Source organism: Xiphophorus couchianus, chromosome 10 (assembly GCF_001444195.1).
Source record: "Xiphophorus couchianus chromosome 10, X_couchianus-1.0, whole genome shotgun sequence".
NCBI lineage: Eukaryota > Metazoa > Chordata > Actinopteri > Cyprinodontiformes > Poeciliidae > Xiphophorus > Xiphophorus couchianus.
This window is the reverse complement of record NC_040237.1, coordinates 6,726,993-6,745,281: the sequence shown is the minus strand read 5'-3', so window position 1 is coordinate 6,745,281 and position 18,289 is coordinate 6,726,993. Positions and strand designations below refer to the sequence as shown.

General features: G+C 41.1%; 1 protein-coding gene across 5 annotated transcripts in view; it reads right to left on the bottom strand.

The window, feature by feature from the left end:
• ctbp2l (C-terminal binding protein 2, like) overlaps nucleotides 1-18,289 on the bottom strand; it is a 112,868-nt gene that overhangs the window by 53,809 nt on the left and 40,770 nt on the right. For 3 of the 5 annotated variants that reach the window (XM_028029073.1, XM_028029075.1, XM_028029076.1), the window contains exon 1: nucleotides 14,984-15,041. In XM_028029073.1, the coding sequence (XP_027884874.1) occupies nucleotides 14,984-15,041 (58 nt within the window). Of the gene's footprint in view, nucleotides 1-14,983; nucleotides 15,197-18,289 lie in introns of those variants that run through there. The other 2 variants (XM_028029071.1, XM_028029072.1) reach the window with 1 other exon arrangement.

Here is an 18,289-nt window from a genome sequence, read left to right as displayed (position 1 = left end):
TGAACACTACCTCATATTTATGTATTTTGAGAGGACTCTACAACAAAGTGGGCATATCATTTAAAATTTCACCACAACCCAGCAAAACAACCATGAAAGCATAGAAAATTTGACCACCAACTTAATTAAAAACAAGCATCCTAAAAAAACTGAGTGGTGCTTGTTTGAAATGTTTCAAGTTGGTGATGAGACACAATCCCCTCTGGTAAATGACACAACTCTGGTGCAATACATGTATAAATAGCTGCATAATTTGGAGAGGAACCTCTCAGAGCAAAGCAGCTTAACTTGTCAGAGTCATCTTACATGCTGCTCCTCCAAAAAACAATGTCAGTGTGATTTCAATTTTGCATACCACAAATTTATCCTAAGAGTAGAATCACAGGGTGGAAGTTATTGTTATCAACAAACAATATGGATTTAGATATTAAAGCTTAAGATTTTAGAAAATAAGTAATGAAAATGTGAGGTTTCACATTACTTGTATCGGGTGCAGTGGTCATGGTTGAGACTATAACAGGTGGACCGGTGCGACGTCCAACCAGCTTGTTGTTGGTGGTAGTTTGCCCTTGGAGAGTGGTGTTGGAGGTAGAAGGAACGATGGTGCTCTCAAGAGCAGCACTGATCCCTTTCCGGAGAAGCTGTGGGCTGTGGAGGGGGCTCGCTGCTGCAATGGGAGAAGCCGGGGGAAGGTTTGGGGCTCTCTTCATCAGCTCCATGGGGGAATAGGAGCCAGAGAAGGTTTTGGGCGCCGTTCCGGGAGTGCCAGGGGCTGGTGGGGGTTGCTGTCCAAGCGCAGACATGGCAAGACCGGTGTGAGGATTGTACATAGAGAGAGGTCTTGCCTGAGGCACTACATTGTTGTATCCTCCAGGGCTAACTGGGAAAGCTCCAGTTGCCAGTGGCCTTGCCCCGGGGTAGGTGGTGGTCTCGAGGAGATGCTGAGAAGGAGCACTGCTTGGCCTTCGGCCGAGAAACTCCCCCATTCTCGGAGATACGGTCTGAATAGTAGTGGAGGGTTGCTGCATCAGACTGGTGTCCATCGTCAGCCCCTGTGGCTGCATATAGAGGTCATTGCGATGGCTAAAGCTGTTAGACCGGGTACGTGTCGCAGCGCCACTTGTTTTACATCCCATCACCAGGCGGGACAAAACACGGGCTTGGGCCAAGTTCGGGGCCACAGACCGAACATCGTGATCCTCCATCATCGTCAGTGTGGCCGTGGAATCGAAGCCGTGTTGCAGCAGCAGAGTGATGGTGCTCTCAGCCAAGCCTTCGGCTCGCAGGAAAGCCAAAAAGGTAGGGTCTACCATCTTCTTGGGGTCTGCAGCGCTGGGATGGACTGGAGGCAGGTTGGAAGGCATTCCAGCTGTGGCGGCCACCATGACTGAGGCAGGGTCATAGTTGGGGTCATAGGGCAGCCTCTGGGAGGCCAGAGCTCCATAGGCTCGTGGGAGAACTCCGTCCATCACTTGAGATACTGGGTCCACCACTGAGCCGATGCCAGTTGGCTGGCGAGGTTCCAGGGGCAAGCTGGTGATGCTGTTATAAATCTGATGTGCAGGTAGAGACGGCGGTTCAGAGGCGTAAATGGGAAGAGGGGGCTGGACCCCGTAGATAGCGGCTGGAGTAAAAGAACTGCCACCAATACGCTGGACGTCTGGGATCATCTTAGATCCCAGAGCTTCCCGGTACAAACGGCTCAGCTCGTGAAGAGGAGGGGGCGGAAGTGGCGGGGGAGGAGGGAGAGGAGGAGGAGGCACGGATGTAGGTGCAGAAGCAGAGGCCAATATAGAAGGTGTGGCTCTTGCCTGTCCTTGATCCCACGCAGGCCTCACCCCTCCATAATGCGAGGCTGATCTGGTGAGTGAGTGCTGGTTATCCCTGTAAAATCCAGACTCTTCAGGTGGCTGACCAGATAAGGAAGCATCAGCCAGGTAGTAATCTTGAGCTGGTACTGAGGTCTGGCCTGCCATGGCTTGCCTCAGGTAGAGGTTACTGCTCAGATCAGGAACAGAGCCCTTCCTCAGGAGCTGCTGTCCATGCAGGCCTTGATGCTGTTTCTCAGCCAGGTCTAGCTGATGAAGAAAACCAGTTGTGCTATCTCTACCACTCAGCAGCAGAGAACTCCTTCGCCCCTCGATGGTACCACAGTAGAAACAACGACTTGCCGGCCTGTCGTTCTGGCCCTCGCTCCACGCAGCGACCTGCTGGCCAAGAGAGCCACCAAAATGCGACTGTTCGCTCAAGTCAGGCATCAGTAAAGACAATAATGAGGATAGCTACAAAAGCGGAAAATAGAGCCAAGTATTGGGTTTCAAACTCTCCAGTTACACTGACCCCCCCAATCATAAGGGAGACGTGGGGAGGAGAGAAGGACAGGTGAAGCAGCAGGTACCCTCTTACCTGATCTGCAGCTGTACACCCCCTCCCTCCCTTCACTCTTAAGTCTGAGCTATCATGTAGCTCCCTGCTGGCAGCCTGTCTAAATAATTCAGCCCTGGAAACATTAGAAATCCATGGAGAGAGACATACAACATGATAGAAAAAGAACACACACGCAGGCATACTGGCAGAAAAATAACACACCTTCAGAGTGAGGCTCTACTCCATTCTGCTGGGATCATGCTTGTGCTGGGCATCCCACACTAAGACTGAGGGTAAGAAATTGGGGTAAAAACACATGCTGGACAATGACAACAGACTGGAGGAGGGGACGAGATGTACTAATCCAACGGGGGCTGATGCATGCATGCTATTGGCAGGGACTGTCCTCTCGTTTACTGCGCTCACCACGAGGGGATTAGCGTCAAACTAAAACCTGCTTAAATCCACTGCTCCTGTGACATCACTTGGTCTAGATAGTGCATGTAGCCGGCAGTCTGCAGAGGCCCAGGGGTGTGTTCAGGGAGTGTAAAACTACACTGTTTATGGTGTTTGTTGCTCACCTCTCTGCTGGCCTGCAGCCCATATCCCTGTGGGATTGACTGGATCTTACCCAAGAGGCAGAGGAGGACAAAGGGGGGGTGACATTCTGCACATCCCCAGAGAGATGGGGAGGGATATGCAACAAAGTCGACTCCCACAAGTACTTCTGAGGCTTACACTTAATCTGATAGCTGTTAGAAGAAAACCAGGACATGCTCCACTTCAACCATGAAGAATACAGAGCCTCCTCTACTGGGCAAATGCATTTACAGAACATGCATACTCCCAAAGTTTCCATACCGACTGGTGTATAGTCCAATGTTAACAAGGATTCAAGTATTATTTTTATTTTAATAAGGGATTGAAGTTTATAAAAATAACTTCATTAATTTACTCATGAAACCCAAAAATATATAAAAGGAAATGAAAAAACAGCTAAAAGACAATATTACACACTCACTTGGAAAAGTGCTAACTTTAGTTAGCCAGTGGATTCTTATCAATAAGCCTCAATAAAAAGGCTAAGCCGCAAATGGTTATTTGTAATAAAAAAAGAAAAGAAACTGGCAGTTTACAGAATGCTGCATGTAAGCAAACTCTGGCAAGCTGAATGGAAGGAAAGGGTGTGGGAGAAAACTGTGCACTAGTAAAACCAACTCCAGTAATTAACATTGAGTCTGACTTATTTTGTGAGATTTTAAACCCAAAGTTAGCGAAGCATGATGCGCGAGTTTGTACGTTTATTTTTGTCCAAATTTACTCAAACAGATAACAGCATTAAGTCTTTTATAATTTAATGTTTAAGAAAAGATTTGGAGATACAATTAAGTACACGCATAAGGTCTCAGTTCAAAAATAAATATCCAGCAAAAAGCTATGACTGCTGCTGTACAAAAAAACCCCTCTAATTGTTTGTATTCTCTTATAAATAAAACTCAGATCCCGAGGTCCTGAAAAAGTAGTCTTTATTTCAGCATGAGTAATATAAAAGTCAGTTGGAACCAATGATTCAGCGAGCATAACAGCTTGACAGGTAACAAGGAAATCAATGCAAATGAGACATAAAACAAGAATGCAATAAAAGTGTGTGCAATAATGTCTGTGGTGAATACAGATGTAATTTTATATACAGACATGAAAAAACAAAATTGTAATAAGTACAACATATGGATGATCATAGCAAAATTATTGACAATATTGCTAAAAGGTTGACACAGGCCTTAGATTTATTTCAGAAATATTCCATAAATGGTATTACAAGATTGACTTGTTCCGCTCTCAGAGCACACACTTTATGCAACTTTCCTGCTACATACCAAACACACCAGATGTGCAAACATTGCTTATCTGGCATGCCACCATTGAGAGGTAACTGCCAGTGTTTATGTGCTGTGACAAGAGATATTGGAACGGTTTTAGAAGGAGAAGGAAGGATTCTATAACTAAAGGTAGAACGAAAGCGACAAAGGAGATAAGGTGACTCAGCCTTTTGACTTACGTTAATCACCTTTCAAATGAAAAACAATGAACCATCTCATCCAACAAAAGTGTATGAGCCCACAAATGCCCTCATAGAAAAAACTGCAAACAGCTTTGACCTTCTGCATTTGCATATCAACCTGGAAAAGTAGAACTAAACAATGCTGGGCTCCTCAAAGCAAGGAGGCAAGTCTCCACTAGAGCGACATCAGGCCAAGAAGATGATAGAGCGCACTATTAGCCAAAAACAGAGACATGTTTCATACTTGTTTTCAGTTGGAATCCTTCAGGACAGAGTTATTTCAAGTCTCTTAACAACAAATAACTTTTATTCCATCTCCAATTAGCAGATCTTTTATTGAATTTATGAATTATTTTAACATATTTAAATCTAAATGTTCATTTTGTCACCATAATGCTGCGGGCTTAGTTTTAACTATTGCTGGCACTTAGTACTGCACATTCAATAACTATATACAATTTGTGTCTATGATTTTCATTGACTGTGTATGAAATCTATGAAGTCTTGCTTGTGTTGCTGTAAACAAAAAATGCCCTTGAAGAGATAATAAGGTTTTCCTGTTATGGCCGCAAAGAGGGTGCCAACATCATATTAAACTGTAATATGAATGGGTTGTCATTCATATGGTAAATATGCAATCTGTCGATTTCCAGCTATAAATGCAATAGAAGCCCAGTATTGTTCAAGAAATTCCATTACCTAATAATTAGAGTAGCACAGCTTATCATACCGCCATTACATATTAATGTGTGTAATATAGTAATTTCAAAGGACTGTGTAGTATTTTGATGGCTTATGACATTTTGGGTGCTACTCATTTGAACTCTGACTGCAATGTATTAGCCATTTGAATGGACCTGCACTGTCCTTTATGCTCACACCTGATGCAACATTCACCTGATCTTAGTGAACAACATGCAAAACCTCAAAGAGAGGAGCCGACATCAAGATGATGTAAAACAAAGAAAGTAGTGGAAGAATTGTAGGTTAACGTTTCAACAATAACGCTGCAATGACCTGTTTTTCAGACAACATGCAGCTCTAGTAACAATGACATAATATCAGAAATAGTGAAATTTCTGTGAAATAATTCCACACTGGAATTAAAGAAGTAGTAAAAACAAAAAACAGATAGAAGGATTTTATTTTTTCTTCAGCCCCTTGCAGTTATTGGATGAATGTTTCCTTTCATTAGACACATAACAGCTTCCCTGTAGTAATTTCTCAGCACTATATCCTCGCAGGTCTGAGTCTCAGTGTCCCCGTTTCCACACCACAAAAGACACCATTAATCACTATGTTGTTTCTCTACAGCAATCATAGACAATAACTTTTCTTAATAAGCCCCTTCCAGGGCAGTGTGTCACTCAGATGCCCACTTCCTGACAAAACATTATTAATTATAAACAGCACAAGTATGGTTAGGCCTGTGTTGGTACAACTGTTGCAAGGACATTGGATATATATCCTCATCAAGCAACTTACCATATTTCCCCACAATATATAAGCAGGAGTTGGATTACTAAATCCATCTCCTCTGTATTCGCTGACACGCCTTAGGGCTGCTCCGTAATTCGGAGAGCAGTTTATCCAACAATCACCAAGCAACAGGGATCCATGATCTTTTTTGGCTTTTTAGTTTAAAAAAAGCCAAACCAAGAAAATCCAAAATGCACTGTGGCTGTATTTGGTTAAAACATCAAAATTAACGTCATAACCGAAGGTGCTCACACACAAACAGACGTTCAGTTCTGTCAAAGACTTTTAGGTGCAATGTGCTAAACAGACGTCCAGGAACATTCGTCGCTTCAGAGCAATCTGGCCATCTTTCTAGGGCACCAGAAGCTAACGGCAGGACTTGGCAGCCCGCGCAGAACAGAGATAGCTACCGAATGATTTAGATTGTGGCGACCCTACAACTGCTGATACATTAAACTTTCATGGGGACTTCATAAATTAAAGCTGCGGCTGCAAGAACTCCAACATTCCACTCAATTACTGTGATTGTACAGTATATTAAAGTTTTAACAAGCCTCTGAGCCTTTCCTCACCAGAACACAAGCGGCAGGGAGGAAAGAGGGGGTGGCGGGGGACGGCAAAACACATGGTACCAATTCTGGTTCGATGGCCTTCGGAGGGTTTATGTGCATCTGCTGTGTTATCGAGACTGTGCACGTCTCTGCAGAGTGTGACGCAGCACGTCGCACATTTGCACAACTAGAAGGAAGAGCGCGAACCGCTGCGGGGTGAGACCTCTCGAAGACTCGGCGAAGCAAGCGAGTGGAGCCTCGTCTTTCATTTTTCGCATCTTGGGCTCGCGTGCAGCCCCACGCTCAGCCCGCCGATCATTACCGAGCCAGCGGCCCATACTGCATCGCAGATGGGGCAGACAGAAGGGAGAGGCGACAGCCCGCTTGCTTTTTGGAGGGATGAGGAGTGTGCAGCTGAGTGAGAGAAGAGGGAGGGAACGAGTGTATTAGAGAGGGGAAAGGATGGAGAGAAAAATGTGATTTTCCTGTCAAAGGTGGAAAAAGGGTAAATTGTATAGTTAGATGAAAGCAGGCTACGCTCAGCTCAGCTGGGGTTTTACGCAGATATATAGAGTGGTTCAGCTGTCGAGGACTGAAAAATCTAACATGACGTTCATGGATTTTTCCTGTGGTGTTAATGGTTTATAAAAGGTCTGTATTTCCTCCAGCACTTTTTATTAAAAAAAAAAAGGCTTAAGATGCTGTAAAGCATCCTAATAAAGTCACTATAATGCCTACTGCTTTGTCCGATTTAGAAATATGCTAAATTATAACCACAAATCAAAAGATTAATTCAGCAGTACTGGCTAATGAAAAAAAAAAATTAAATACTAACTATATTTTGAACATATTGTTCTTAATTAAAAGTTGGAACACTCTAATCAAAAAATATTACACAGTGAATGTTTAATTATAGCCACCTTAAGTAAGAAAAACATATCCATTCACTTAGGACGTGCTAATCAGATCTAACAAGAGGTGGACGCCAAAATGCAACCTTAATAATTTGGTTGGGATGGAGTCTGACAGATAAATTATGTTTTCTAGATTAGTGCTGTCCAGTTTGAGTGCTCTACGCGAAGTGTCCTACATGTTTTACATGTTTCTGATTTAACATAGCTGATGTAAATGATGGAATTACCTCCTAAACATGTCATCAAGTAAAACACATGCAGGATACCATCTCTCAAACTATTACATTTGACACTTCCAAAGGTATAACCACAGATTAGGTCCTGTAGTTCTTTTGCTGCCTCACTTGGTCATAAGCTACAAAAATGTATAAAAAGAGCAATTAAATCCTTTATGGTCATTAGCTTGGCAGCAGGACAAAAAAGAAACCTAGCTATGTTATTTTTTTCCTTTACTAATCATAAATATGCAAATCTAGAGTCCATGCAGGGAAAGGATGTCATGAAGTTAAGTTAACATTTACGATGTAGTTTAGATCAGGAGTGTCAAACTCCAGTTCTTGAGAGCAGACTTCAAAAAGTCTGCAGCACATCTGCAGTTGAGGAGTCCGATACGCCTCAACTGACAAGCTGTACAGTCTCCTGAGCATGCAGTCAAGTTGATGTTTGATTGATGTGTGTTGAATTGAAGGTTGCAGGACACTGGCACTCAGGGACTGGACTCTAAGTAAAGATCAGATTAATCTGTTCCTAAACTCCCTGTTCCCTGTTCCTAAACCAGGCAACCAAGTCTCCATAGTGGGGATATTGTCATAAATTTAGTGTAAAATAAAGTTATTTTTGTTTACAGAGAAAAGAAATTCTGCAAAGTCCACAGGAGTGAAAGGAATAGAAGATGGCTCAACTACATCTTAGTTTTTCTAAATTGCTCTAAAGTGGCCTGTGATTGTTTCTATTACTAATAATTACTAATACTCTACTAATAATGAATTAATAAACTGTTCAAACTTTGAGGCTTTTCTTTTTTGGTTGAGCTGGGAGCTAACAGCTCCTCCTTCCCTAAACAACCTGAGAGACCCATCTTGTGGCCTTTAAAAAGAAGTTTCTATGTTTCATGACATAAAACCTTTACTTATGGAAACATCAGAAAATGTCTCAGTTTGGACAGAGCACTGACAATAAACAACATCTAAAGGCTTCTTCAACGAGAGCACCTGCCTAAACTTAGCACAGCTACAGACTGAAGGTGTCAATCAAGTAACTGAGATAAATGCTAAAATGACATTATATTCATTTTAAAAACCCATGTAGCAATAATGACATAATATAAAATAGAATAAGCTGATTTCTCCCAGCAGAGCTTTGATTGGTTTCAAGATGTTCAATATTAATGTTGGAGCTCAGAAACATAAAATTATTTGCGTAATAACTCCTCTCTCGTTCAGAATCTGATACGGATAAATTATATTCCTAATTATACCAGCATAAAGTGCCATCATGTTGCACACTACGAATAAAATGCAGCCGTTGATTAAAACATTATCTGACAAGATTAGTGCAGCTCCAATCTAACCCAGAGGGAGGGAATATTGCAGTCTACGAGCAAAACAACAATCTCAGCAAAGAGAATAAAATCAAAAAATTGGTTTAGGAGCAGAACTGTCCCTGCCTCGCTCTCAGCCCTGTCGTTGCAGAATGATAAACATTGGATCAGCTCAAATTAAGATGGGAACATGAAAGGACCTGAGGCTGAAAGGAACAGGGGCCGTGGCAGATCACTCCTCATCTCTTCAGACGACAGAAATGAATCTCCTTCCCCCTGAGAGACAGAGGGAGACAGATAGCTGCTCTCTGTTCCTCATAACGCTCATGCTTCCCAGCAGCGGCTTTGATTGAGCCAACTAGCATCTTTTGATAAAAAGCATTCCCAACCAGCTCCATGCTTCCTTATTTGCAGACAGGCCAGATTATGTTAAATACATATCAAGGACTTTAATGGCTTAATCGGCCTTGTCATCTACCCACCGGGCATCCGTAGATACTTCATTTGTGATCCCACAGCCTTAATGAACAATTTGGATGATGGTATAATTCAAATAAATAAAAACCTCTCTTTGCATAAAATGAGAGCTGAGTTTTATTTTTTTTTGGGAAGCATATGATCCAAAGAAAACGGCAGATCGTTTTTTTTCCTGTGGAAAAACACGGAAAGAAGACAGCAAGAATTATACGGCTTTATCTCCTCTGTAGATGTTTGCCAGCCATGAGCCTGTTTAAACTGGGAACCTGGATTAAGATGAGTGACTCCCTTGTCTTGTGAGGATTCTACCTGCGAGGGAAAGCAAAAGAAGAAGCTCCCTTTATTTGTGTTTCCCCCCTATGCTCTGAGACAATCACCATGGCAGCCTTATCACGCCGCAACATGCAATCAGTGGGACAACTCTGCCTGGTCACTGGCTCATGAACAAACCACAAGCTGTTTATTTGTTTTTACACCCTCACCAAGGTGGCTGGAGGACAGATTCTCTGATCCTTTATGACGACCATCTGGAGAGCTGTGGGTACTTGTGTTTGCGTATTCCAGCATCATAGTGAGGCTTTACATTTCAGACCCTGTTCGCATGAAAAGTGTGCAAGTCGTTGTGACATCTCTTTATTTTTTCTCTTGGAAATTAAGCTGTCCCATTCCTTCACAGATACAGCAACACAATGGAAAAATTCTGACTAGACAAATCTATTGTTCTGCAGAAAAAAAATTTCTCTTGAAAAAATACACAATGCTGAAAAAAAAATCTAAATGAAAAAATAATACACTTTCAACTGCAACTATAATTGTTAAAACTATTTCAAAGGCACAGTCCATTCTTTGGCATAAAGGACTGCTAGGGAATCATTATGTAAGGAAAATGATATGAATGCATATAGCTACACCAACCTCAACATACATTTCAGTTGTAATTGCTGATTTTTTATGAATAATGAATGAATCTAACTTAGCTGCTTGATTTGCAACAGATCTGTGTTAAACTGACAGCACAACAACTCACCCAGCCAATAGCTCACAACAAATCTACACTAATTGTCTCACGCACCAAACGTTTTGTAATTTAAACAAATGCCACGCAAACGCTGTATTCTGTTATCAGACTCATAAAATTAGTCCATTAAAAAGAGCACAAAAAGGCAGTTTAACTACAACTTTTTTTTTTTTTTTTCCTTTTTTTTTTCTCCGAAGAGTTTTTGCGGCGCTAGTGGCTCGTATTTTTTCTACAGTAGACAGACAGGAAGGAGGGTGAGGAGAGGGGGGAAGACATGCGGCAAAGGTCGCCGGGACCGGGAGCCGAACCTGCGACGCCCGCATCGAGGACCAAGGCCTCCAAACGTGGGGCGCGCTAACCCCCCACGCCACCACAGCACGCCCCGTAACTAGTACTTCTAATGTTTTGTCCCACCTACTGTGTCTCATATTTGCATTAGGTACAGCTTTCAGCTTTATGCTAGAAGTTCTAAAATGTTTCCTAAAGCTACTTTCACACACCAGGACTTGATGAGCAGTTAAATTTTTTTCCGTGGTCGTTCATTTAATTAAATGCGACCACAATCAGATTTCTGTGTGAACGGTTTACGACCCAAAAGCAACCCATGTGTGCAGGAAAACGTAGACGTCAAAACAGCACCGCAATGTTTGCAGAAGTAGTAATGAATGCCTTTGGATCAATTTTCTAGTTATTCAGCAATGAGAGGAGAGTACTGTCACAAGATAATAACAAGATGAAGAAAGCTAATAAAAAAAGCACAACTTTTACAAGCTGCTTGAGATTCTTCCTGATAAGCTTCCCCGTACTTAGTAGTTGTGTGTTCTAATTTAGAGGATATGGATTGCAGTTTTGAATTCAGAGTTATATTCATAGTCAAATCACAAACTTTTGCCTGCAACGGCAGAGCACCACCAGCTGCTAAGGTCTCTCTGAGCTCAGAGCAGACAAACTGTCGTTCCCACAGGAATCACTAAACTGTCTCAGGTGTTTAATACATACAAATTCAGCAGCTGGACTTTAACAGCCCATCTAATCAAGAAGGATCCCCCCGATTAAATGTAAACAGCTGCGCTATGAAATATTAAAGCTTTTATAACTGCCAAATAACTGAAATAACTGCCTCATAATGTTGAAATCTGACATGGAGTAGACTCTTTCTACCTGAATATAATACTGTTGTTTATACAAATATGACATAAAATTAATCATATTAACCCATAATAAGTATGATTAAGTCAAATATTAATACTTTTCATTTGGAACATAAAAATTAGTCTGGGGAGTGTCTGTGAAAACTGGTTGTGAACTGTTGCTACAGAAACTTTGACTGGACCATTCAAACACATAAACATACCCATTCAATGGTAGCTCTGGCTGTATGCTTAGGGTTGTTGCCTTAAATCTTTTTTGTCCTCTAACATGTTGTCTTCCAGTTTTACCCCATATTCAGTTTCATCCTTCCTCTCCTCAGTTCTGACCAGCTTCACTGTCCCTGCTGAAGCAAAGCCCTCCTACAGCTTGATGCTCCAGCCCCAGTGTGAGTCGTGTGCTCAGGTTAACGTGCTGTGTTAGTTTGATTTGCATTTTGGTATAATAATCCTTCAATGCGTTTATCCGTCCAGTCCAGGGCTTGCAGGAAAAACTCATGGCTTTCTTTTCACTGGTCTTGATGTGTATTCAGTTCAATTCAATCATATATACAGTCCAATTGATAACAGTTATCAATCAGTGTACTAAGTTCAGTTCATGATGCAAATTAGTTTAAAACGTTTTCTATCAAAGGAAGCAGCAGATTGCATCAAGTCACTGACCTGCTGCATTCATTCTTCCAGCCTACTACATAGAACTGGATTTTATTTAGGAGTGTCAGAGTGAATAGGATATTATATTGATTTATATGAGCAAAATCCGACAGCCAAGTATCATTTCCTTCCTCTTTGCAATTATACAGTAGGTTGTGTTGGTCTACATCACATAGACTCCAGATAAAATACGAACCAGCACTCAGTATGACAGCTGAATATTATTCTGCAGTGTTTGTAGGGGAATCATAATGTTTCAAGGACCAGTTTATGAGCCTTTAGAGGAAGTGTGGCTTATGCCCTTCCTTTCAAGTGCACAATGCTGAGGTGCTTGCATCATGTACCAAAACAAATATGCTGGCACTGGGGGTAATGGTGCATAAAGCTTCATTTTCCAGCACCGCAGTCATGTCTGCTCCTCCCTGCACCGGCTCCAGGAGGGCCCAGCAGCTTAACAAGCCTCTCGGGGACCCAGACGGCAGAGTGGAGATGATTTTACCTCAGGACTCCGTCTGACTGACACACACACACAAACACACCCGTATATGCAAGGTGGAGGCAAACAAGTGGGTTTGAAAATGTACATTCACCAAGCTTTAAACTTCACCCACAGGAAGGCACATAGAATCTGCCGCCTGGACTGACTTTGTAACAATGTGCACAGCAGAATGTTGGGGGAGGGAGGGTCTGCACTCCTATTCCATGTCGAGGTCCCCACTGCTCTTCAATCCACAACCTAAAGCCTAAATAAAAATTGGTGCAGTTAACAGTCATAACAGAAATGAAAGTGTTTCAGCCCCTGCAGTAGTCGAACCTCAGTTCAAATGTTGAGAGCTTCTCCAAAACAATAAGTCACATAAGAGATACTCCTACACAAACAGCCCACAGGTCAAACTGAGAGGGTCAGAGTGAGGCAGAGATCTCAGTCTCATCTCTGGATAGCTGCAGAGGTCAACAATCATGCACTGATTTCTGCAGCACAGCAGACTTATGCTGTGTGCCAGGAGGAAATTATTGAAATAAGTAAATATTCCTCACTAATGGATGATAAAAATGTGTTAATAAGACCGAGGATAGTTGAAGCAAAATGAGGATTTATTATGCAGTCAGTGAAAATAATGTTTGGATATCCTTATTAAAAAGCTAGAAACAATTATAAGGTGAAGGGTGGGTGGGTGGATGGATGGATGGATAGATCTACTTAAAACAGGTAAGAGGAACATATTTTATAGTTTTTAATCAAGTTTTTAATTAGTTAAAATACCTGAGAAATTAAAGCAAAAAAGAAAAAGCATACTTTCAGGAAAGTTTTGGCAACAGAGAAGTTAAACTTCTAAAAGCTGAATATTCCTAGAACCATCTAAAGAAAAACTCCCCTGAATCATCACCATATATTCATTTGCACATTTGCAAGTTAAAATACTACCATGAGGTTACAAAAAGGAAAGGTATGTGTGAGGAGCAAAGCAAAAGGAAAAAGGAGGAGAATTTCTCCAAAGCGAGTAAAACAGGCTTACTGCTTCTGATTTTGCCAACAGCTCAGTGAACACAGGAAGAACGGAAGAGAAGTCTAATTAAATTTCACATTGTTTCTATGGAAAAAGAATAATGATCGCTACCCAGTTTTTCTTTTTTTTGTAAGAATCAGCAATACTTGTACCCTCTGATTTTGGGAAAAAAATTAAATGATGCAATTTGGCAAAACATTTGAATAGATTTTATTTTACAAGTACTAATGTGCCCATCGTTAGCTACCAGTTTAAAGACTAAAGAAAATATAGTTTACTGATGTTTGAATAACAGTTTGATAATGATATTAAAATATGACAGCAATAACTTTGCATTGACAAAACTTAAAGCCTCACCAACTTAATCAGCAGAGTTCCACAGAAGCTGGTGACCTCCAGAGAGCAGCAAAGAAATACTACTGTAGGTCATAACTACATTGAGAAAATTTGCCACCAGCAACATAAATAATAGACAAATAAATCTGTGCAGTCTTTGAAAGTAGTTAAGCAACATACATGTGGCAACTAAAGATGTACAGTGAGCTTTTCAGCCTTAACACAAAGTGGGTGCTAAGGAATTGTGCTAATGAACGCAAATATGTTATTTTGAGACATTTTAAGCAAACATAAAGAATCAACACCTTTTAATGTTTTTAATACTTTTCAAGTGTTTATTATGACGAATATTATTTTTTTGTCATTCTACTCTGTAAAATAACCTATTGAGGAATCTGGATTAATCAGCTTCCTAGCTTTACTTCAAGAAAAAAAAACATGTTAGGTGGCAGAATCATTCTCACTGCAGGATGCTGTGAATGCGGTATTATTTTGAGTTTCCACACCATAACATGCCCTGGTCAAATGATTAAGTTTGTGTTTCTTACAAGTGAGTGTTAACCATAAGAGCCTTCTTTCAGCCAGCTGACTGGTAGTATGCAGCAAGTGCTGGGAAGACAGTGCTTCGATGCTCATACAGCCAAAGAGAACTTTGGTCACTCCAGCCATTTATGTCAGTAAACCAAAGGTATGATTTGATGGAAAATTCTTACAGACTTGACTTTTTAAAACCACAGTCCACTTTGATAACTAGCTGGCACACACCTTCTACTGAAAGAAACCCAATGAAAATAATCAAGAAATACCATTTCTGATTTTAAAAAATGATTTAATGCACAAAAGCAATTCTTAAAACAATAATTTGTTGAAAAGTTTCCCTAAAATAATCTCAAAAAGCGTGAGGAGTGATAATGAGGAGGTCTCTTTACCTTCGCAGATCCGGTCCAGTCGCTGTCTCTTCACTTTATGTTTGTCAGTCAGGGACATGGCGTCAAACACTGCTCGGCACGGCGTGCTGGTGGGGACCTCTCCTCCGTCTCCTCCTCCTCCTTCTCCTCCTCAGCCACAAACACCGACAAGGTTCAGACTCCTAGTGCACAGTCAGCGCTGTTCCCCGGGGCATTCCGCCTCGGCACATACACCTACAAACACAAGGAGGCTTGGGTAAACACAGACACACGGTGTAAAAAAATGCACATTATTGTCGTAAACGCACAGCAAAATGCTGACTTGGAAGGCACTAAAGAGACCTCGACAACAAAGTCGCTCTGCCTCTTGCTCAGAAGGAGCTCCAGGCAGCAGATGCTGAAAAATCCCTTAATCACACACGTACATTCTCACACACAGTGGTGACAAAGTGCTTTGTTTGCTCTAAAAGTGACAAAACTTTGATGCTCTAAGCGCTCCAAATTTCTTCAATTTGGCAAACACATCTGCAGCATCATCTGACTCACCATGTTTTCCATCACTTGCAGCAACATCTCAAGTACATTTTTTGAAAAAAACATTGTAGGTTTTTTACTAAAAGCTCATTCATGTGACATATATTGAATTAATTCAATGTGAAGGAGGTGGGCAAGACTTAAGCTTGACAAAATAAGGCTGTCCCATAACATGACATGTAATTGCACATTCAGCCCAATAGAGGGTACTTAAAATCAACTCAGAGGGAATAGCATAGTATCTGTGGATTCCTAGAAATGTATCTCCATAAATGAGAATACCATTGAAAAGCTAGCTTCTTTCAGTAATTCTATGCAAGTTACACTCGTGCATAATAAAGCCAATATAGATTAGACACAGAGAGATATATTAAGGTTATATTATTTTAGATGAGTTTCTCAGTAATATACCATCAAATTTGATTACTATTTGGTAATATATTAGAGTGAAAGGTGTGGAACACGCATCACATTTTTATTCACTTTATTGTGTTTTTTTCCATCACATAAAATCCCAAAATATATTAATACTTTTGGTTGGAAGGTGAGAAAAATGGATAAACTACACAAAGTATGAATAGTTTTTTTTTTTTTTTAAGAACTGCATTTTCTTGAAAAATAGTCATAAAGGAACTACAAAAAGAAAAAAAAAGAGTGATTTTGTCAAGAGGAAGCTGGTTTATAAAGTTACTATCAAATCCACTAAACAATGCAAGACGGTGGCCTCAGCATGTTAACGGCTGCAGCTCGACCTCATCATGCTATTTGATTCATTTCAGCCGTCTTTCAGTCCCTCCTCCTTGCTTTTCAACTGTCCATCTTTCTGCAGAGCTGCTGCCTCTGAGGTCTCTCACAGAGAGTCATCAATCACCGGGCTGTCTTCCAGATACATGGGCGTGCGTATGTGTGAGACATGAAAACGAGCTGAAGTGGGTGGAAGGTGGAAAAAGTGCTCATGTGCACAGAGGCCCACTTCTCATGGACTTCCTCTCTTCTGTACTCCATTTACTTTTTGCTAGCAATGAGCAGAATGGTCGTGAGACTCAAACATCTCATCCCATCATCGTTCAACAATTCACACTTCAAGTAATCTAGTCAAAGTGTGAAACAAGAATACGAGCAAAAGTCTGTAGTGCAGCCAAACACATTTTAAAACGGTATTCAAAGTTGCATGCTAAATCCAAACACAAAGGTCATACACATGAATCCTAATATTTAGGAGGCATTAGAAGTCAAATGATTGATAAAGCTCTCAGCCCGTGTGGCCCCCGGCTCCCTGAAAGAGAAATGTTTGTCCACGGGATGGTAAGACAATAAATGTGGAAATCCATATTTGTTATGATTGAGTCTGTGAAGCATAATCATGCTTCGCAGTGAAGCCATCCATGGGAGACAAACTCTTCCCAACATCGGTAAATGCACAGAGACTGCTGTCAGGGTGTTAGAGGTGCAACGCAGCCCAACAGAGAAACAAAACTATCAGAATTTTGCAATGCAAAGAAATGGGACCAACATTAATCATTTAGCACCTTATTCCACCGTTTATGTGATCAGATAAAATCTCCTATATTCCCCAGAGTTGAAAGAAGCACTTTCAGGTCAAACATCTAGTCTTCTTCCTTCAGGAAAAAATGTGTCATGGTGTGATTAAACCAAACCTAAACTTTTTTTGACATATGAAAGGTAATATATTGACAAAACAACACAGAACATCAGCAGAAGAACAACAAACCCACAGTACAGCAGGGTGGTGGCAGCGTCATAAACTGGGGGAACTTTTGCCCAAGCGGAACTGTGATTTTTGTCACCACGATGACCTTATTGTTGCTAAGCAAACTGATAGCACTGGTTACAGAAGACTTTCTAAATTACTAAAGAGTACAGTGAAAACTATCAGGAACTTAATGTGACAAGTGGAAAAAACCATATTACACCATAAATTTGACCATGACACAGTGATCCCTGCTAGACTTCAGACAGAGTAGTGAAGAAAATTATGAGTTGTTCATTTCTATACCTGGCACACTTGTGGGGAGTTTCAGAAAAACCTGAATTTACCAGATACAATTACTCACAATTAATCCACTAGATTAACTAGGTTAGGTCCTTATCGATCTATATTAAAATCAGTAAGTCGGAAATATCCTCTTTTGTTTGAAAAACAGAAAGGTGATAAAAGCCAAAGTGGATGCTGTGGATAGGTTTGGGTGGCTGAATAATTAAAAAGGTCATGCTACCTGCCTGCTGCGTGTCGTTTCACACATGCAGACAACCCCCCCCCACACACACACACACAGTTCCTCTAAGAGAAGAGCAATGCTCACTGGGGCAAGGACTGAGAAGAGACATCATCTTGGAGAGTAATCATTTTCCCCTCAAACACACAGAGTAGTTTGTGAACTAATTGGGTGAATCCATAATTAATTTGCTGACATTAAGCCTTGGGGTTTGCTCCGGTAAGATTTGGCTTTCCAAGGACGTGGAGAACAACCAGTGAAGCCCTGAAGCTCAGAACTGAAAGGGAATCTCTTGTTCTGAGGCTTCACAGAGAATACGTTTGACATTTCCACATCTAACAGCTACACATTTCCACACTTGTCAGTTATTTCCCCCAAAACTGTAGGGAATCCTTTATTGGAATTTTTTTACAAGGAAACATTTGAGTGACAGATAAATCCAGAAAATCAATGTGTTTTCAATACATATCAAAACATGACAAGCGATACTTCTCACCGGGACTTTTCTCCTATTCTCATGGGAGAGAAGTATCACATCCAGAAAGATATGAAGACA